Source organism: Phocoena sinus, chromosome 3, assembly GCF_008692025.1.
Source record: "Phocoena sinus isolate mPhoSin1 chromosome 3, mPhoSin1.pri, whole genome shotgun sequence".
Taxonomy (NCBI): Eukaryota; Metazoa; Chordata; class Mammalia; order Artiodactyla; family Phocoenidae; genus Phocoena; species Phocoena sinus.
The window spans coordinates 107,000,960-107,023,722 of NC_045765.1; the positions used below are offsets into that span (position 1 = coordinate 107,000,960).

At 34.1% G+C, this 22,763-nt stretch overlaps 1 protein-coding gene across 5 annotated transcripts in view; it reads right to left on the reverse strand.

Moving 5' to 3' along the window:
- The window catches only part of XRCC4 (X-ray repair cross complementing 4), a 256,211-nt gene that overhangs the window by 84,324 nt on the left and 149,124 nt on the right, over window positions 1-22,763 (reverse strand). For all 5 annotated transcript variants that reach the window (XM_032627537.1, XM_032627540.1, XM_032627539.1 and 2 more), the window contains one exon: window positions 9,111-9,258. In XM_032627537.1, the coding sequence (XP_032483428.1) occupies window positions 9,111-9,258 (148 nt within the window). The remainder of the gene's footprint in view (window positions 1-9,110; window positions 9,259-22,763) is intronic.

Sequence of the window (22,763 nt, forward strand, 5' to 3'; positions counted from 1 at the left end):
AAACTGTAAAAAACGAGAAAATGTTTGAATGAGTTTGAAATTAAATTTTAAATGAAACAAAATGATAGAATACAAATGTATATATATAATGTAAATATATGTAAATATCTATTTATTTACTTACTTATTATCAACTGCTTTTAAAACCCGGTCTTCCAATTGTGTTATTTTCCTTCAATATAATCTTATTGACTGCTAATTGGAAGGAAAGAAGATTTGCTGAGAAATGTATGGGCAATCCTCATTTCCATAAGAATTATGAGGAAAGGAAACACTACAGGTTTAAAAACTCCATAAACAAAGTTTCCTTTTCAGGAAGAGATTTCCAAGATTTAGCCAAAAGCCCTGGGAAAACAGTGCTTTAAAAATAACAGTGCATCACAGTCTTAGAGCTTCCTACTTCGATGGTGCTTTCATTCATGTGATCTCATCTGACTCTCATATACATGTTGAAAGGCAGGCAGGAGGTATTATTAAACCAGTCCTTGTACTCACAGAGCTGCAGTTCTATCTCTACTGTGATATTGTAGAAATTTTGAACAAACAGTCGAAAGTCACTGAATCTGATATTTACTCAGCTCTTAATTCACTGAGTTTCTGTAAGAATTGAATGAATTAAATGAATGAATTAAAGGAATTTAAGTGCTTAACACAACCCCTGGCGCACACTAATCGTATTAAATAGTAGTTATTGAAGCAGTATAAAAAAGTAGCTAAAAAGTATGGTCTTTGGAATAAGATGATCCTAGATTCAAAATCACAGATGTAGCATTGTCTTTGGGCAAGTTATCTAATCTCTCTAGAACTGAGCTTCCTAATCTATAAAATGGGTATAGTTTAGTGAGACACATAAAGGGCATATATAAAGGGTTTAGCACAGTATCTAGGACATAAGTATTCAGTGAATGTTAAATATTATCATTATTATTGATAGACGGATTTGATTAACTAATAACTTATGTAAATACAAAATATCATTAACAAAAATTAAAAGGCAAATGATAGTCTGGGTAAAATAAAATTAATACTTTTAGATATAAAGCAATAGGAGACAAAGACCTCCACTGAAAATCAGCTGAGGTTATGGATAGGTAATAAACAAAAGATGAAATGTCAATAATCAATAAATATCAGAGAAGAAGGATGTCTCTAAAGGTTAGGTACAAAAATTAAACAATGAGATACTATTTATTGATTAAACGATTAAAATGACCTGGCAATGATGAGAATGAATTGGAAAATAAAAGAACAAAAGGCAAACACTGCTTGTGGGAGTACCAGCTATGATAGCTTTCTGGAGGAACTCTGTCAAAACATAACAAAGGACTAACAAGTACATATGCCTAATAAGTACATTACTAACCTAGTAATTTCACTTTGGGGAATTCATACTAAGGAAACAATCAGTCATATGTGCAAATTTATGTACAAGTATATACAACATTCTTTGTGATAGTACAAATGTGGATAAGGCCTAAATGTACAGTATGGGAAATGGTTAAAGAAATTATGATACCTTTACACAATGGGACACTATAAATATAAAATGATGTTGAAGCAATGTATCTATTAAAGTAGAAATATATATTTAAATATTAAAATAGCAGGCTACATCATAAACAGTATGAGCCTTGTTTTGCACGTAAAGTGTGGAAGAGAAGAGATCTGCAAATATACAGAATACTATGGTGTTAATAGTGGTGGTCTCCGTGTGGGTGGGATTATGCATTTCCTAGCTACCATTTTGTTTCTGTATACTTTCTGCTTTTGCGGGGGACATAAGCATGCGGTGCTTTTACAATTGGGAAACAAAGAAAATGAACCTCATTTTATTGAGAAATAAATGGATTCATTTAGTAGGTAAGTGGATAAACTGTGGTACATCCAGACAATGGATTACTATTCAGCACCAGAAAGAAATGAGCTATCAAACCATCAAATGATATGTAGGAAACTTAAGTGTATATTACTATTATTTTTTTTTTTTTTTTTTGCGGTACACGGGCCTCTCACTGCTGTGGCCTCTCCCGTTGCAGAGCACAGGCTCCAGACGCGCAGCCTCAGCGGCCATGGCTCATGGGCCCAGCCGCTCCATGGCATGTGGGATCTTCCCGGACCGGGGCACAAACCCATGTCCCCGTGATCGGCAGGCGGACTCTCAACCACTGTGCCACCAGGGAAGCCCAGGTGTATATTATTAAGTGAAAGAATGCAATCTGAAAAGGCTGCATACTGTATGATTCCAACTATAACACATTCTGGTTAAGGCAAAACTATGGGGATATTTCAAAGATTGGTAGCTGCCAGAGGTTAAGGGGAAAGAGGGATAAATCGGGGGAGCACAGAGGATTTTTAGGGTAATGAAACAATTCAGTATAATACTACAATGGTGGATACTTGTCATTATATATATGTCCAAATCCATAGAATGTACAACACCAAGAGTGAAGCCATAAAATACGGACCTTGGGTGATAATGATTTGTCGAGGTAGGTTCATCAATTGTAATAAATGTACTATTTTGATGGGGGTTGCTGAGAGTGGGGGAAGTTGTGCATGTGTGGGGACAGAGGTACATGGGTACTCTCTGTACTTTCCACTCAATTTTGCTGTGAACCTAAAACTACTCTAAAACATATATACAATGGAATATTACTCAGCCATAACAAGAAACGAAATTGAGTTATTGGTAGTGAGGTGGATGGACCTAGAGTCTGTCCTACAGACTGAAGTCAGAAAGAGAAAAACAAATACCATGTGCTAACACATATATATGGAATCTAAAAAAAATGGTTCTGATGAACCTAGGGGCAGGACAGGAATAAAGACACAGATGAAGAGAATGGACTTGAGGACACGGGGAGGGGGAAGGGTAAGCTGGGATGAAGTGAGAGAGTAACACTGACATATATACACTATCAAATGTAAAATAGATAGCTAGTAGGAAGCAGCTATAGCACAGGGAGATCAGCTCCGTGCTTTGCAACCACTTAGAGGGGTGGGATAAGGAGGGTGGGAGGGAGATGCAAAAGGGAGGGGATATGGGGATATACGTATGCATATAGCTGATTTAAACTCTATTTTACTGCAATTGGGCTACAGTGGGGAAGTGGACTCTCTAGGACCCTGGAAAGCTCTGATAGACAGAGAACTTTGGTGCAGAGCCAGGAGAGCCTGATGTGTATAATTATTCCTCTAAACAAAAGTGCATGGATTGTGCAATTTCATCCAGGATGATGCTGTAAGCTTCTAGAATAAAAAGGAAAGACTGAGCTTTTCTGAGTCGAGGAAGATTATATCTTAAACAAATTGTATCAGTGGTGGCTGTGTAGTACCTCACCCCACTCCAAGGAGGTGAAGAAATACTGTGCTAAGATGTGCTGCACCTTTTCCTGCTCTGTGTAGCCACATGGACTATGATAAGATTGTGCAACCTTGGCTAATTAAATCGTGAACTTAACGTAGGGGTGAGTGAGTCCACATGTGCGTGCAGATTCACGTGTTGATTTACAACCTAACACTCATCTAAAATATTGCAGCTACACAACTACTTAATGGGACCATTTAAAGGTTGATTCAGAACACAGAGTTAAAACGTCTTCCTTACAGTTCAAGAAGCAACATCTGTGAAAAGTTATAATTTGATATTATTTTTTAAGGTTGTTTGGAACAATGTGTTAGAACTCTGTGTTTTCAGAAGACATCCATCACAAAGAAGACTAAATCATGTCTGTGTGCCTCACACGAGATATGTGAACCTATATATTTTTACTTGCTACCCTGCAGAAAGAAAGACTACATAAAAGTGTCTAAAGACTATACAAGTATCTTTTTGTACTTCTGGCCCAAACTATTTTAATGATTTTATCCTGTACCTGAGATGATGTTGAACTCCTTCTTTTAGGGCTGTACGAATGTGTTCCGATCACCAGAATTCTCTTAGAAAATGACCCTGCTGCTCCCAGAAGGGCAGCTGGTTGGAAAAGTAGGAGGTTTTCTAAGCAGTAGTATTGTGGGGAGATGGGGAGGTGGGGAGGAAGGTCCTATATACAAACTAACATTTTGTTCTTGAGATACATTTAATGCCTAAAACTCTATAATTATGGTTGAAAGGATCTTATATACTTAAAATCACTAATGTTTGAGAATTTTGAGAGTTCGTATCCCAAACTATGGCCCTAAAGAATGCTATCCCTTGGACTGTCACTAATCCCTTTTTGGGAGGGAGGAAAGCAGACTGCATGACAGTGCTATGCTTGAGTACTTTTGAAAAATGATTAAACAAGTCAAATGAATTATTTACTATGGATTTTTTTAGATCCTTTAACATATAAATCTCCAAGTTTTAGGGGTTGGAGCATAAGGGAGCGTGGTAGCTGTGGTATGCAGCAATTTTTTTCTTTTTTTTTTGAGAGGGAAATTTAGTTTTATTTATTTTTTATTGGAGTATAGTTGCTTTACAATATTGTGTTAGTTTATACTGTACAGCAAAGTGAATCAGCTACACGTATACATATATTCCCTCTTTTTTGGATTTCCTTCTCATTCACAGACTGCATTCTACAGAATTATGTAAAAGGAGATCCTAATAGGTATCCCACAGAGGGTTTCATATTCAAATAAGTTTAGAAATTCCAATTGAATTTAGAAATTGCAATTTCTAAACTTATCTGAATATGAAATCCTCTGTGGGGTACCTATTAAGATCTCCTTTTATATAATTCTGTAGAATGCAGTCTGTGAATGTTATCATAAAGAATAAATTCTGTACTCAATATCATTTAACTTCAATAAACGTCTGAGCTTTCTTGCCCCCCCTATTCAAATCTCGGAGCTAGAGGCATTTTGTTCCACCTATATATTTAGCAGCTCTTTTGACCACAGAAGCTAATGCTTTTTCTAGTCAAGAGTCATTTAAGGAGGAGCTCAGAATTAAGTTAGAGTTGCTTGAGATTTGCGATAACCCTTGTTCCTGCTCCAATAAGAACTTCATATCCCGGTTTTGGTAACTAGGTCTGCATGGTGTAGCCCTGTGTTTGGCTCCTTGTCTTGGTCTCCAGTACAAACATGATTTGGTTGTAACTTGGGTTTGGCTCTCTTCTTGGCCACCTCTCCCAGGGTCTGGAACCTTGATTCTAAGAGAAAGTTTTCATTTATACGTCCCTTGTTCAGATACAAATTTCAGTATCTCTTAAAAAAGTAGTTTGCTTTTGATAAAGAAAATCTACAGAAATGAGAAACAGAACAGCCAAAAGAAGGTAAAGCAGAATTTGCAGGTGGGGAGAAATGAGCTGAAATAGTTGAAGAAGTAACAGACATTAAAGTATTGATTAAATCACTTAAACTGAGCATTTTGTTTATTGGCTGACTTTGTTAACTGGTTGCTAATTTCAACAGACTGGGACATTGATTCAATTTAGACAAATAAGTGAATAATGACTGGATTAATCATTTTGTTAAAATAATCCAACTAGTCTACCTAACCATAATGATTTCATGTCATACCAACAATATGGTATTAATAGACTTTTATTATATTAGCTTTCTGAGGATGTTGAAAGAATTAATAAGAGCTCTTAAATTTAAAAAATTGAAATGAAAATTCTTCCTCAATTATTACGTTATATGATAAAGCATTAAAAATTTAAGCTGGGGGTCTAATAAAGCCCAAATATAGTGTTATTTAATTTAAATACATATTGTGTCATTGTATATATATATATTTTTTTTTTTTTTTTAATTTACTTTTATTTATTTATTTATTTTTGGCTGCATTGGGTCTTCATTGCTGCGCATGGGATTTCTCTAGTTGCACAGCAGGGACTACTCTTCGTTGCGGTGCACAGGCTCCTCACTGCAGTGGCTTCTCTTGCTGCAGAGCATGGGCTCTAGGCACATGGGCTTCAGTAGTTGTGGCACATGGGCTCAGTAGTTGTGGCGCTCAGGCTTAGCTGCTCCACAGCACGTGGGATCTTTCCGGACCAGGGCTCGAACCTGTGTCCCCTGCATTGGCCGGTGGATTCTTTTTTTTTTTCAATTTTTTTTTTTTTTTTTGCGGTACGCGGGCCTCTCACTGTTGTGGCCTCTCCCGTTGCGGAGCACAGGCTCCGGACGCGCAGGCTCAGCGACCCTGGCTCATGGGCCTAGCCGCTCCACGGCATGTGGGATCTTCCCGGACCGGGGCACGAACCCGTGTCCCCTCAACCACTGCGCCACCAGGGAAGCCCTGGCAGGCGGATTCTTAACCACTGCGCCACCAGGGAAGTCCATGCCATTATATATTTATAGAAAGTGATTTTACATTGTTTACACTGAGAATTTTACTTGATGATATTAATAAAGTATATAAGGATGAAAATGAGTTCACAGTTTCTGTAGTCTTTGTCAGCTGGTTCATTTTGTTTAATATGCAGAATTAAAAGGACATACCAAACAACTCTACAAATCATAATTTCAAGTAATGTAAGATAGTAAATAGCAAGGAATGTATAGTACATGGTTATGTTGAATAATAACTCTTAGTGTTGATGCTAGTTGACAGACAGGATGAGGGTTCCCCCAGTATAATCATATTGTGTGGATTGGTCACACTGAAATTTTTAATGAATATTTATCAATAGATACCAGATTCAAGGATTTCAGAGCCTTACTAAAAGCAGGAGATCATCAAAGATCTAAAAATATTCCTGAAAAAAACTTATATTTGCCGAAAAAAAAAAGAAAAAGGCAAAATGTCAGTACAGTTCTGCACCCCAGGACTGCTAACACATGCCAATTTAGGCTATTATCCTTGTGAGTACTCTACATAAGTTTCAGTATGTTTTCAATTTTCTAGTTTCCTGTATTTCAAAAGAATGAAAGTTTTACTACTGGGAATCCAAAACTGTATAACATTCAGCAGTTTGAAAGCAGAATTAAAAAATGAAAAAGAAAGGAAGGACGATAGCTTTAGATAATTTTAAATGACTATATCTAAGAAGACACAATAATGACTAAAATATCAGAGATTTCTAGTCAATCTAATATTTTGATAACCCTTAAGAAGAGTCAAAAAGCAATATCAAAAGGTAGGGAAAACAAGAAGAAAAGTCCTCTGCGATGTGAGAACCAGAAATGCTATCATATACATGAGAAAAGGCTGCATTTTTAACAAGAGTCACACAGCCCAGATTGGACTGGCCTCTGAGCAGCCTTCAGCCTCATCGCAATCCTTCCCTTCCTTGCTCCCTCCACTGCCATCACCCTCACACAGTCCACCTCAGCACATGTTTACAGGCTGTTTCCTCTGCCTAAATCTCTGCTCTCTACTCCACTACTGTACTCCTCATATCTATGTAATCGTATGAGTAATGTTTGTCTTCTCTCACATAGACTAAGCTTTATGACATCAGGGACTGTGTCAAGTTTGCTCAGCATGTAAACATATGTTAAAAGAATGATACATGAATGAATGAATGAGGGAAAGCCATAGCTACAATTATTTTGTTCTCAACAAACAACAGTAACTACTGGGCATTTCCTTAGACAATGTGAAATCATGTGGTAGTCATACAATGAATGTAAATTCTACTGAGAGGCTACTGCAGGAGATACAGAGGAAATACCATTGTGAGCGACTGACAGAAATGTTTGAAATCCAGCATATGCTTAGAATTGAAAACAAGTAATGAAGTCAGGCTTCCTAGCTAAATTTAATGGGATATAATGGCTAATAAGCCATGGTAATGCAACTATAAACTCAAAACCCAATGATAAACAGACAACAAAACAATGCCAGTATTAACTGTACAATGCAAACTTTTATGCAAGAAACTTGAAAACTCCCTCCTATCAGGTTCAGTTTCCTGAATGCATGGATTGTGCCTGTCTTGGCATCCTCACTGTCTATAACAGAATCCTAAAACTTCTTGCTCTCAGGATCCCTTTACACTTTCAAAAGTTCTTGAGGACCTCAAGAACTTTTATTCATGTGGACTGTATTTGCCATGTTCAAAATAAAAACTGAGAAAAAACTTAAAATATGTATTAAATGATTAAAAAATAATAATAAACCGAGTATATGATAACATGAATAACATATTCTTTACAAAAATCATTATATTTCCCAAACAAAAAATCTTGTGAGGTCAATGGTTTGCAAATCTGTTGATGGCTGTCTTGAATGAAAACAGTTAGATTCTCATTAGCTTCTGTACTCAAACAGATATGACCTATTCTTTTAATTAAAATATATGAAGAAAATCTGGCCTCACACAGCTATGGAACTGAAGAAGGGATGACCCTGTGGATCATCACAAAGGGCCTTGGGAACCCTCAGATCCTCATTCCATACTTTGAATACCAGTGGTCTGTAATATCATCTGTCACAAGGCTATTGTTCAACTACCATTTGCTAAATTAATGAAAAGTTTAGAGAAAAAGAAATAAAATCTTAGGGTGTATATATATATATATATATATATATATATATATATATCACACACACGTACAAATGATTTGTACATACATTTTGGATTCAACTGATAATATTCCGTATAAATGCAGACTGTTTTACTGCAATGAAATGTTAGTTATCCCAACACCTCAACATATGACAACTAAATTGGGATGTATACTGAAGGAGGGCAGTCTGAAGCAAAAAGTGAAAAACAGTGAAAATACAGTTTATAATTCCAAAATTTAATAGAAATAAATAGATTACTACAAAGAGACATTTTACTTGAAAAGATACCAAGCATAATCAAATCAAGTGGCTAAGCTGAATGTTCTATGAGTCTCTTTAAAGCAGTAAATTCGATCGAAGTTCTTTACTGAACACAAGCTGGATTCTAATGTTTTTAGTATCCTACATGCCATTTCTAATTAATCCATAAAAACCACAAGAAAAAAAATTTACTTATATTTTTAGCACTTCCACTTTAAATATTAATAGGAATTAACCAAAAACCAGAGAAAATAAATTGATTCAAACATTTCACAATTTCCAAAATCATAATTTTTGTTCTTAAAAATAGCTGTAAGTAAATTCAGAAATAAAAATATAATTTTAAGATTATATATTAGATTTTTAAATGTCATCTCACTATTTGACAAAGAATAAAATGACTTACTTTTCCTTTTCTTGAAGCCGATGCTCCTGAGAAGCCATTTTAGGCTCTGTTCCAAGATTTTTTTGCATCCGCTGCCTCTTCTTTCTAGTTGGTGCAATATCAGTGACATCAGGACTTGAAATAATGGAATCATCTCTTCTTACAGTAGCTAAAATAAAATCACATATAAATGTGACCCAACAAAATTATGCATATAATTTTTGAGCACAGTATCAACATTGAAATATAGCAAAATTATTTTTTTTATTTATTCAGATTTGGTGAAGTGAGCTAGTTAGATAGTATATAATACTTTAATACCAATATAAAATCTGAAATATATTGTACACACGGAACAACTTGATCAAAATGGTCTTTGCCTATCTTGAGCAACAACCTTCTCAAATGCATAGATAAAACTGAATTAGAGGCACCTCTAAAAGGTGTTTGGTGGGGGGGATGCTGCTATGGGAATAATGAATCAAACTGACAGCAAAACAGTAATTGTTAGCAGGAATGGGGACTTCTAGTGATCCAGAGATAATTTTCATAAACTTTTTAGCCAACTGTAGGGAATAAGCACAAGAAAAATGTAAGAAAATACTATCAGATGTCTCTAATGTGGCTAAACCATTAAATTACCCTGAAAAATGTTTGATACACATGAAACAGAAGCAACAACAGAAACAGGCTTGATTTATATTCCTTTATTCTCTATGAAAAACTTAATTGCCAAGAGCTTTAGGAGAGTTCAGAATATTCATTGTTCCATCCAATACACAGTATATTCTCTATAACACATGTTTCTGTAAAAGAGAAGAGCTCCTTTGCTATTGGTAAATCATGAACAATATCAGTATAATTTGGACTCTGGATGTCCTGTTGGTTCATATGATTTTTTTCCAGCTTGTTAATGTTTAAAAGTGATCAGGGGCAAGCTTTCACCCCAATTAAAGAGAAAACCGTAGCAATATATAAAGGCCTTAAAAAGTGGAGATGAGTGTCTAAAAATCCTATACAAGTCCATCCCGTTAGCACAAACAGGGGCTGGTTTAGTGGAGTCAAGAACCCTATACTTTTCAAAAGTTAAGCTCTCTGCTGAAGCTGCAATTATACCTGAAGAGCTGTGAAGACATTTCTCTCTGTATCTCAAATCAGATGTTTAATTTTGATGAAACTAGTGCAATCAAATGCATTCAATACCTCCTATCTCCTCCGTTTAAGAGGAAGTATGATGATGCAAAGGGTTGCCGACTGTGACGCTTGGTGCAAATGTTGTTAGAGATTTAATGGAGTCAATGTTTTGATTAGGATTGTAACTGGAGAACTAACAACAACAATGCAAAGCTGCATAGACTTTAAGTGCTCTGCCCAAAACTTAGCTTTTTTTTCCCCATAAGCTCTATTAATTTTAGTGTGCTAATTTGCAGAGTGAGTAGTTGTTCAGGCACAAATGTATCACATTCTAGAAGAAAAGTCTGCGTTTTGAGTTCTCATTCTGTGCAGTCCAGGCTTCTCTGAGTGACCTGACATCACTTGGACACTACTGACCACTCTCTTGAAATTCTTCTTTTGATTTCTTTTTCCTGGAAATAACTACCATTTTTGATAATGTATGTGCTGGACATTTTGCTATGGGTTTTAGAAATATTATCTTATTAATCTTTAACCTTGTGAAGTACTTACTAACTTCATTTTACTTATGAGGAAACCAAGACTTTAGAGAGGTTAAGTAACTTGCCCAAATCACACAGCTTTTGCTTTTATATTTTATCATTATGACAATTAAAAAATATTTCTGCCTGGTAGGCAAATTACTTATTGATAAAATATTAATTGAATGTTCATCAAAGCATATTTTACTTTCCAAAGCTGCTTAAGTTATTAAGACATGTATGTTCCATTAGATTTCTTATACATTATTTTATTAACCTCTAAAAATGTATTGGGAGTAGAGAAAGGTAAATAAAGAGGGTTTTTTTCTCTGAACGTATTCCAGCTGAATGATTCCCTGATTTTTATTAAGCTATGAGGTGAGTAAGGAAGATAATTCTGATTTCTTACCCAGTCAGCTCTTACACGGGGTTTACTCAATCACATAAGCAATCAACAAAGTACAATCTTGTCTATGAATAAAACTAGCAAAATTATCAGAGTTAGAGGATGCTTCAACTGTAGATAGACTTGTAAAATGGAGAAAGATTGCATTTAATGACATGTTGGACATTTATGAGGGAAGAATGTTAAGTTTAAATTAAAAGGTAAGGTGAACTTTTAAAAAATAAAGTTACATAAAAGTTCTGCCATTCATTTCAAAACTCCAGATAACAACTTACGCGTTGGCACCCAACAGGATATTTTATACATCAAATGGTTATATTATTTGTTATAATGCCTAGAATTTACTTTAAAATGCAATGTGATAAAGGTGTGTATTAGTAAGAGTGTGGCATCTACTCAAGAATTACGGACCAGGAGTAGTTTTCTGGGATTCTAATAATAAAGTCTATATACTTGAGGGGGCTACTAGAGGCACTTATTTTATTTGCATCTCAATAACTGATGATTTACTAATTAGTATACTGAATGACAAAAATGTGTATCTATTGGTGAAAACAAGGTATGAAAATATGCATGATGAATATTGCATATGAGCTCTCATGAGTAAAATTAAAGGTATTTAAGATACAAAAATTGGCTAAAGTATTTTAGAGATACTCCCCACCATTTTATGAACAGGCTATAAGAATCCAATGAGGTCTGTTTACTCTTAGAGACGATGCCCTGTGCTAAATCTTCAAGTAGTTCTGTGTCTAGTTGTGAACTCTGGATGATTACTGCTGCCTGATGTCAGGAAAAATTGCCATTCCTACCTCAGGAATCTTTATATTTGTCAAAGGTGAACATTTTATATGAGGGGGTGACTGGAACACCTAAAAGGACACACAGCTGGAACTTCTTCAAGCTTATAGAACAAGTTCATGAATTATTTTGTCTTTACTTGTTAGTAAATATTTAGCTGATAATTGTATATGTGGGAAAACCTAATCTGATAATTTATTATTATTCCTACAGTTTAAACTTCTTGGTGGCTACCATTATGTACCACAAAGAACTTAAGAGTTTTATATAACCAAGAGTTTCACGTCAGTTTACTGCACCATTTTTATTCCTTTCTCTTTACAGTTACAGTGTAGCTCTCTGTAACACTGCCATAAGGAAAAATGACTACCATATAAGCTTAATTACTGGTTAAACCAAATATATCTTTTCTGGTTTGTGTTTGCACCATGAGAAACAGTTTTCCCTTCAGTTTACTACATACATGCAATAGCGAATCATATTGTAATAGATTCACTTAATATATATGTCTTTAACATGAAGTTTTGATAATAATTATATAGCCTTTTAAAAAAGGAAAACATTCCATCCTATCCTTTCCTCTTCACACTGCAATGCCAGTAACCAGGAAAATGAGGTGCTACTCCAAACATCTGGTACCTACGTGTTAAATTGCTCAGCTCGAGCGTTCCTCAAATTTCAAGCCATCCCACCTCTATCCACTACTTCTGCTGATGTTTGGTCCTCACATTCCATTTGGTCTCAAGGCTGTATACTTTATGTCTATTCTGACTCTGGATACCTTGAACAATGATTCTGGATCTCGAAACAAGCAAAGCTGTTTTATATACAAAAGAAGAGATCTGAACTATATCTACACAAAGCCAAATATGGAACTTCCAAAATGTCTATATTATTCATAACCCTAGATATTTTTAATGGTGACAAAGTTTTCACTTTCAAGTTTTATATGCCATTTTTAAGGAAAAAAATCAATTCATATTAAGTTTACCAGGTAATACATATTCATTTTAGCTGTGAGGAAGAGTTTGAATATAGTTGGAAAGAATAACAAATGTTCAAAGGGTAATGAGAAGGAGTGTGGCGTGTTTGGAGGAGTGTTCATGAGAGAAAAAGATGCAGGAAATGAGACTGGCTAAGTATGGGCAGCAGGTAAAGAGAGGAAGGAAAAAGAAGATAGAGAGACATGTTAAATAAATTTGCAAGCTTTCAAATCCAGGCAGAAGAGTATGAATCTGATATTGACAGGGGAGATTTCTTCTGAGATTCCACAACCAGAATTCTCAGTTTTTAATATTATCATCAGTCTCTTTGTCATAACAATGTGTCTTTCACCATTTCCAGGAAATTAAAAAAAGAAAAGAAAAGAGAAGAGAAGAAAAGAAAAGAAAGGAAAAGAAAAGAAAAAACTATTGCCAATTAACTTACTATAGCTGAAATACTGATTGGCAGAGCTGTGGGATGAATTTCAAGTTCTAATTAGCTTCACTGCATCTAGAAAATGGGGAATCTTTACACAAGCCTTGTTATTGTAAAAGGAGGCTCCACAGAAAGCCACACTTCTTCTCATCTGACAGAAGAATTGTAGGAGTTTGGCAGCAGTGGTTCAGACACGAGAGGGGCAGAGTGTTGGCCTTCCTGGGTGCTCTCAATGTTGAAGTGAAATGACACTGTTGGCTAAACTGCCTAAGCCCCATGAGTTGACTACCTGGTAAACTTAAGTCTCTGATGATTAAACACCTAAATATTGATATTTTAAAAAATCATTTTTCAGATTTATAATTAATTTTATTAGGAATTCTTTATTATCTCGTATCTATGGATTTTTTTTCCTTCTTCATAATATACATATCTTCATATACACAAAGAGTCTATGGAACTGTAATGGAGATTGTCACCATTCTCCTTCTGGTCCCCCGCCAACATATACACCTATCTCCAGCCCCTGAACCCACCTCCCTCCCACACAAAAAAATTAATGTCCTGAGACATGTTATTCATGGCAATGGCTCCTTAGCTCTTAAATTACTGAATGAAGAAGGCTCTGATCTTCAGGTCCTTAGACCAGAAAAAAAATGTATGCTATTTACAACATGCCATATCCAAACAAAAAACTTTGAGTGGTTCCCCATCACCTATAAAATAAGGTCCTAAGATCCTAGTCCTACATTCAAATCTCCCTACAATATGACCCTCACCTGCCTCTCTGACCATACCTCCCACAAGCCTTCTACCATAGAATATAAACTATTCCAAGGGCTCCAGGCTTCCTACATCTTCCTTTTTTGTTCCTTATTTTCCTTGTCTTGAATGTCTTCCAATCAGCACAGCCCATTTCAGTCACCCCTAGTAGTTCCAATCCATAGCAATCTCTCCTTTCTCTATAGGGCTTATAGTTTGAACCACTCATTTTCCACATACTGTCTTGTATTGTTATTCTTTTTATATATATCTCCTATTTCCCAAATAGATTATGAACATCCAACAGCTAGAGGCCATGCCTTATAGTTTGCTATATTCCTAATGTATTACCCAATAGTGTTATACATGAGAAATGTGATGACTTGAACTCTTATTTTGAAATGTGTATCTTATTTTTTTAATCAAAACTTATTTACTTATGGACCTCAGAAGAAGTATAGGGAAAAATCCAATCAGAAGACCTGCTTTGGGATCTTTATTTCTGCCATTTATCTTTGATGTATTACAGAATCTCTAAGTTCCTCTGTGAAAAAATGTATATTAACCATGATTACATGGGATAATATAAACTGTTTTAAAAATCATAGTGTCAGAAATATTTGATATTGTCAGAAATATTTGATATTTTCAGAAATATTTGATATCAGCAATAAGTATTATTAACAAAATGTGTGTGTCCTTACAAAAGATCAAACTGAGATTCATTTTTTTTTAATTTTAAATGTTTATTATTATTATTTTCTATTATATAAGTTTCAGGTATATAGCGTTATAATTCAACACCTGTATACTGAGATTCATTTAGGTGAATCTGAAGAACTTTCAGGCTATCTTCTATAGCTTCTTAGGCACATAAAAATTAAATTTAAAAAATTAAGATAAATTCATGGTTTCCCAAATTCAAAATAACCCAACTGTCACAGAACTATCATCTGTTATGAATATAGATCAGCCAGTCTGCTGTGGCTGTTTTTTCCTATTTTATTCATTTCATAAATGTTTATTAAGTGTTAGAATCAATAAGTCATTGTGTTTTCTTTTGAAAGATGTAAAATATTGAGGGGAAAAACCAAAATCCAAACCTTAAAATACTACCCTAAGTAAATCTGAAACTTCAAAAAACATACTCTTTCTTTCACCAAGGAAAATAACCAACCAATGTGCCTCTGTAGTTTGTCTTACTGACAGGTATAAAGATAAGCAAAAAAAGCTTAGATAAGGTTAGTCACACCATACTTCAATAAGCAGTATCTTAAAGTGACTTATCTTGAGGTAGTAAATTTCTAATCTGACCAAACAAGCAAACATTATTTTTCCCTCACTGCTCATCAAACAGCCCTTTTCTAAATCTGTAATCAGTTTCTACCCAGCTTTCACAATCTAACCTGAATAACTGATGACCATCTTACACGGAAGGTCAATGGTCTAACCTATTATTAGCAATCACCAAATAAACTGATAATTAACATCGCACTAAACACTTAAAAGTGTATGTATGCGTGCACATCCATGTGCATACACTTTTCCAAAAGTCAGGCTCCTCTTTTAGCCAGCACAGATGGGAGTCAGACTTAATGACAAATACTTACTGACACTGGGGTAACCCAAAAGGTCATCTTTGGAAATCCAATACTTTCAATGTCAGAGGCAGGGTGGGCCACTAAAGATAAAATACAGGCTTCAGAAGTGTTCACAGTGCAGAAAAAATGTAAGTTGAATATACTAAGTTTTGTTCCATATTTACAAAACAATCCACTTAAAAATATATTTCTAAGAATTCTAATATCAAATGAACTCAGTTCTTGAAATCTTAAGGATTCATTTATTCTTTCACTTATTCAACAAATATTTATTGAGTAGTTTCTATGTGTCAGGCACTATCCCAAAGACACCATCACCATGTACTCAAAAAGTGTATAATTGAAGGGCAGAAAGACACAACTATTTTTGCAAGAAAACTATAACTTACACAAGCAATTATAAAGGCACGGACTTGAAAGTTCTAAGGTAGGCAGAACTTTCCAGCCTTTTACTATTTTTTCCAAATTAATCTGTGAAGCTTTAATTCCTCTTTTTTCATTATGAAACACCAATTATAACTTGATTTCTTATTCCGGGTTTTTGGTGTTTTTTTTTTTTTTTCTTGTATGGGTATTTCTTTTGAAAGCATAATTGTTAGTATCAGCCAGCTCTGAAGTAGGTTTCCCAAAGGAGAAAATTAAAAGACTAGCTTACTCTTAGCAACCTGATAAGAAAAGACTGGGTTTCAAAATTAAGTTTTAAGGATGTTCCAAAATGAACTCGAACAACATATCTGAACTGAAACTGTAAAATTACCTTTATAGGTAGTCCTTCATAAGTCCCCACAACATCCTTAGTAGAGTTCATCATACTTTTAATAATTTATCTAATATTTATAAAACTCCATGAAGGCAGGGGCTGAGCTTGTCTAATTCACTGTTGGTATAAGACGGACGAGCATGGTCTCTAATACATAATAATTCCTCAATAAATATTAGTTGATAGGCATAAATTCTAAAATACGAATAGAGTTAATAATAACTTTAAAAATATTATTTTAAATCTACATAAAATATTACACTATCAATTAGCTATGCCTGCTGCTGCCAGTCCAGTTAACATTAAGAAAATAAAAATATTAGTAGGGAAAAGCAGTTTATGAAAGAGCAACATTAGCCTTCAATTTGTATTATTTTATGAATCAAAATAACAAACACTGGAAAGTCATTTTAATGGTTAATAAGCTTTCAGAAAACAAAACCACAATTTTTCAGCTTTCACCTTTATGAAGGTGAATTTTTCAGCTTTATGAAGGGGTCTCTGCCTATGACCTACATCATGCAATGTTTGGAGCCAACATAAAGCTTTCATTGTTGTACATGAGTCAGGTATGGACTTCTGTCAACTTAAGACATTTTTTTCCAGCATTTTCTTAATAGATTTAAAGCTTTTTAAAATTGTCATCCTCTTTTATGTTGGCCAACTTTTAATAAAACCTGGACATTTTACATAGCTTCAAGAGGATTTTATTGAACTAGTATAACTGAAAAAAATGGACAAAAATAAGTGAAATACAAAAACTAATGAAATGATACAGGGAATCTTCCAGTTTGTTTCTATTTTAATAATGTGTTACCATTATATTATCTTCAGTGACTCTAGGTGAACTGGTTAGAATTAGGACAAGATCACTAGTGTAACTAGAAAGTCAAAATAAAAAATGTTGACATTTTCTCTCTATTAATACCAACTTAATTTGCCTATTTCTGAGTAATTATTTGACTCTTTACAGTCATTATGAGTCAGAATGGAACTCAAAACCTTACCCTTGCCATTCCTGTTTCTGCTGAATCTGTACTCATCCTGAAAAATCATTCTTATACAATACTCGTAAGATATTTTTACTAAACTATTAGAGTTAGCATCAAAGCTGATATCCAAAAAAAGTAAGGTTTTTTTTTATGTTTCTATTGAATCAGTACCTGAACCAGAAGTTTTAAACAAACATTTTGTGCTGAGTCCACTCTAAGACAATAACATCAGCTTTTACTCAAATGATTTATGAACTCATTAAATTTACCTCTTTTTCCTCTGCTGGTGAACGGGGTAGGTAAGAGTCATTAACCTGCAGCACAAACCCTTTCTTTGAATATTCACAGGGGTAAGAAGAAGAACTTGACTGTGGTTCTGTGACATGACAGACTTTCCCACTTCATTTTGCTAGTATTTGCTTAATCTTAGATTTAGAATAACTTTGATACATTAAGAAAAAGTGCCTTATTTGCACTTATTTAAACTCCTTTACAATAAGGTAAATGCCTCTCTGGTATCACTTAGCCAGTTTGGAGTAGTTGTATGAAGAAGCAAATATGAAGTTAAATTTCTGAGGTGTCCCTTGACAACTGTGGGATGCTTTTCAAAAGGGAGATCCCCAGATCTGTGGTGCTAGGCATGTTATGCCAACTATCTTTCAAACCAAATGTGATTAAAGTAATACTTTCACTAAGAAGGATTAAGAAAAAATATGTGCCAAATGGTCAAATAACTAAGATAACGTTTACACGGAATTAGCAAAATACTTCACAAGGATCCTAAACCTGACTCTGTTAATCAACGTCTTAATGATTTAGTGTAAATCCCGTAATAATTCTGTGAAGGTTTTTATTTTTAATCCACAAAATCAGGTGTGGAGAAGTTAGACCAAATAGTTATTTCCGGTGGGAAAAAAAATGCCCTGATTCTACAATTTAAGTTGTTATGCTTTTTAAAAATGATTACCTTAATATTATTTGGTAAGAAAAAGAAATGTGCTTTCAGACCATTTTGAAGCACTTTTAAGTTAGTTTGGGGTTAAATGTTTTAACCAAATGAGAAAGTTTTTCTTCAGAAATTTCATTTCCAAACATTTTACCCTGTTTCATAATGCTTATGGAGTTTTAATTTTTCAATAAAAACCCTGTAAAGTGTTTATTTTTAAACAAATAATTTGTATATTCTTTCATCTTAATACTCAAAAGTAAACAAATAAGAGCAAACAATATTTTAGGCATTGATTTGACAAAGAGAATAATACTTCAGAAATTTATTAGTTTATTATGAATCTATACTCCTCACGTTAGAATGTATACTCTTCACATGTTTATGAAGTTTGTCTTGCAATCATTTTCAACATGTTGCTCAGTAATGTGCAGTCTCAGGACAAAGCCTCATAATGCCATTATCCCTACAACTTGCCCAATAGCCAAACGATCATTCTTGATGCCTTCCAAAACTTCATCTTACACATCCAATCAGCACCTCCTAAAAAGTTCTTAAATTGTCTAATAATTCTCTGCATCCCCAGTACGTCTATAATCTCTTACCTAGATTATTGCTATAGCTTATAAATGGCCAAAGCAATTACACTTCATTCCCTACAAAACATCTAGGAGAATTAATTGTTCTAAAAATACAAATTTGATCAAGTCATGTAATCTTCTACTGCCTTGAAGACAAAGATAAAATTCCTAATAAACTTTATTGTCTCCTACTTTCCTGATTCAGCTTACTTTTACAGCCTTATTGAATTTTGTTTGATGTTCCATTCTACCTCTCTCTCTACTCCTGAATTCTGCACATGTGATCTTCTTCTAGGAAGAGTGTTCCACCATCTACCACCCACTGGCTAACTCACACCCATCCTTGATATCTCAGTAAAGATATTACTCTGTCAGGAGGCCTTAGAAGTGTCAATTAGATATCCCTTCTCTGTGCCTTCATAGTACGTTTTACTCCTTCTATCACTGCAGTATAGAAGAGTGGTTAAGGTCACAGATGAAGGAAAATAGAGAAAAACTGTTTTGGGTTTTCTTAAGGAGAAGTACATAAAGTGGGGTTAAATTTTATTGTAAAGTGAGTGAATAAGGCAAACAATCACAATTAAGCAAAACTACCATTGAAAATTCCTTATATTGTCCAATAAGTACAATAATACACAGTATATATAACTCTGTATGGTAATGTTCATGCAAAACTACTTAATGAATACCATAGTACATAGTTCCATAGAGAAATTACATTCAGAAAGAAAATTACCCCAGGTTTTCAATAATCTAAACACATCATCAATACAGAAAGATTCAATTCCTAGTTATTCTAGTTTAATGTCATTATCTTAACCTTCTATGAAAGATGTATCAGTTCCTCTGATGCTTCCTTATTCAGATTTCTTTATGGTTCCAAATTAATTTTTCATTGTTTTCTTTCCTGGGTCACATTATCACCTTATTTGCTTGGCTACCTAAATCAGTAATTACCGTTTCCTTGTCAATAGCCCCAAACTTTAGTCATACTTGTTCCTAGGTTTTTCACAATGGTATTTACTCTTGTCAGGCTTAATTATATCCACTACTGTAGACATATACTTGTTAAGTAGAATAGCACGCAGGCAGCAGAACTATTTAAAAATGTGATTTTCTTCATTTGTAAAATCTATATTTATCTAGAAAATTTAGTTAAATAAGGTTAAACTAAGTATATATATGATGCCACTTCACTATAATTCATAAACGACTAGTCCAAATTTCAATCTCTCAAGGTATTTTAATCATGAAATGGGAAGTAGGGACATCATACCACAGTGGACCTCACAGAGTTATGCGTCTTACTCTCCCTGAACTTCATAAAACAAGCTTTTGCACAGATGCACTTACCATAATGTTTAGTCAAAAATGAAAATGGACAAACTGTTACTATGAAGAGCTAGAAATTTTTAGGCATTATAATTTTGTATAAAATGAAAAAAATGATAAAACTACCAATATAAGTGATGTCTTTCCAATGATGTAAATGCTGTGTATCCCCACATTTTTTATGTTTATAATTAATCCATAATAAATTGACATTTAGGAAAATAGTTCATCATGTTGCCTGGTATGTTGTAGGTGCTCAAAGTATCATTGTTGAATGAAAATATCACCAAGGAAAATACTGAAGATTTTATAAATAGACTCTAAAAGAGAGCAAACCTTTTGTAGTTAAAGATAAACAAAGACAGCAAAATAAGCCATTACAGAATATTGAGTAGAGTTCCCTGTGCTATATGGGAAAAGAATCTAAAAAAGAGTGGATATATGCATAACTGATTCACTTTTCCATACCCCTGAAACTAACACAGCATTGTAAATCAACTATACTCCAATAAAAATAATTTTAAAAAATAACATAAAAGTTTGACTGATTTGTTTATCCATAAACGTAACTTCTAAAAAAAAAGCCTGTAATATTCATTATAAAGCAAACATTGAATTCAAAACCTAATACATTAAACTACGGTTGGCATTTAATGCCCTTGTGGAGAATATTCTAACCTTGTACAAAAGAGTATATTATTTGTAAATAATGGTTACCAGACATCTTAGCCAAGAAACACAGTTACAGAGGGAAGTTACCATAACACAGCCGGGAAAGTACAGAAGCAGAAAAAAAGTCTACTTGTGTTGGTGTTTATTCAGATAGATAAATGTATCCATATCTATATAAATACATATAGATTATACATAAATTAGAAAACCAAAAACTGTAAATGCCCTAAATAAAAGTGAGAAGTATTATGCCTAACCAAGGCCAAAGATAAAAAAAAAAATAACTGGGCAGAAACTTAGACAAATAACTTGATAGACAAAATATAGAAACACGAGGGTGAAAAAAATGGAGACTTTCAAGAATGAGTATTCAACGGGCAGTAACACATTTCTTGTTGGTCACATGATTATTGTAGATGACTATACAAAGAGGTTTAAACTCACTGTCTAAATAATTGCCATTGGATTTATTTTACCAATTCAAAGAGCAGAGGAAAAAAAGGTAAATTTAATGAGTTCATAAATCATTTGAGTAAAAGCTGATGTTACTGTCTTAGAGTGGACTCAGCACAAAATGGTTGTTTAAACTTCTGGTTCAGGTACTGATTCAACAGAAACATAAAAAAAAATACTTACTTTTTTTGGATATCATCTTTAATGCCAATTCTAATAGTTTAGTAAAAGTATCTTAGAGTATTGTATAAGAATGATTTTTCAGGATGAGTACAGATTCAGCAGAACAGGAATGGCAAGGGTAAGGTTTTGAGTTCCATCCTGACTCATCATGACTGAAAAGAGTCAAATAATTACTCAGAAGTAGGCAAATTAAGTTGGTATTAATAGAGAGAAAATGTCAACATTTTTTTATTCAGTAACCTTAATGTGTCCCCCTGCCCACAGTCATCCCTCTGGTGGGAATATTTCTCAGAATTAATGTAGTTTTAAGTCTGAATATTCCCACGCTTTTTTGTTTTATGTTTTTCTGGTATGTAGAACATACAAAAGAGTCCACCATAAAAGAATCCATAAATGAATTGGGAAACAACTCTATTTTAACATTCTGAAGATCTTAAACATATGAAGCTTGTGTTTTCTGAAACTTGTAATTCTAAAACTCTATAGACTACGTCCCCAACTTCCCTACTAAAACCTATTAACATATTGAGGAACTGGTGTTCTTTACAACATATTCGGAATGATATTATTGGAAGATTCCTATACAGGTGTAGCAATAGTATAAAAGATTACCTAGGGACCATACTTTCTTTAGGTGGTGGGTTTTTTTAAATCGTTTCCCATAACCACCAAAACTATCTTTTATAGCAGTAGCTCTCAACAGGAGGTACATTTTATAATCCTCAGCACGTAAAAAATGTAAAACCCCAGCCCTCATCTGTTAAAAATTCTGATGCAATAAGTCATAGGTTATTACTTATGTTTTTGAAAAGTTTCAACAGGTGTTAATCCATTAGCACAATAGTGCTAATGATGAGTAACTCAAATACCAGTTACCAATGATAACTTCAGAGTAGAGTCAAAGAACCAAAGTTCGAGTGCTTTAAATCTTCTAGCAGATTTGTTATTGTCAATTCATAAATATTTCACATCTTAAAAAGAGTATATTTTTACACAGCAAAAGCAATTAGGCATGTGTTTCTTTGCTCACAATATACAATTCTTTCTTAGATATGTATGGTAATCTGTGAGCTATTAGAAGGGTAGTGACACAGAGAGTAGTTACCAGGCA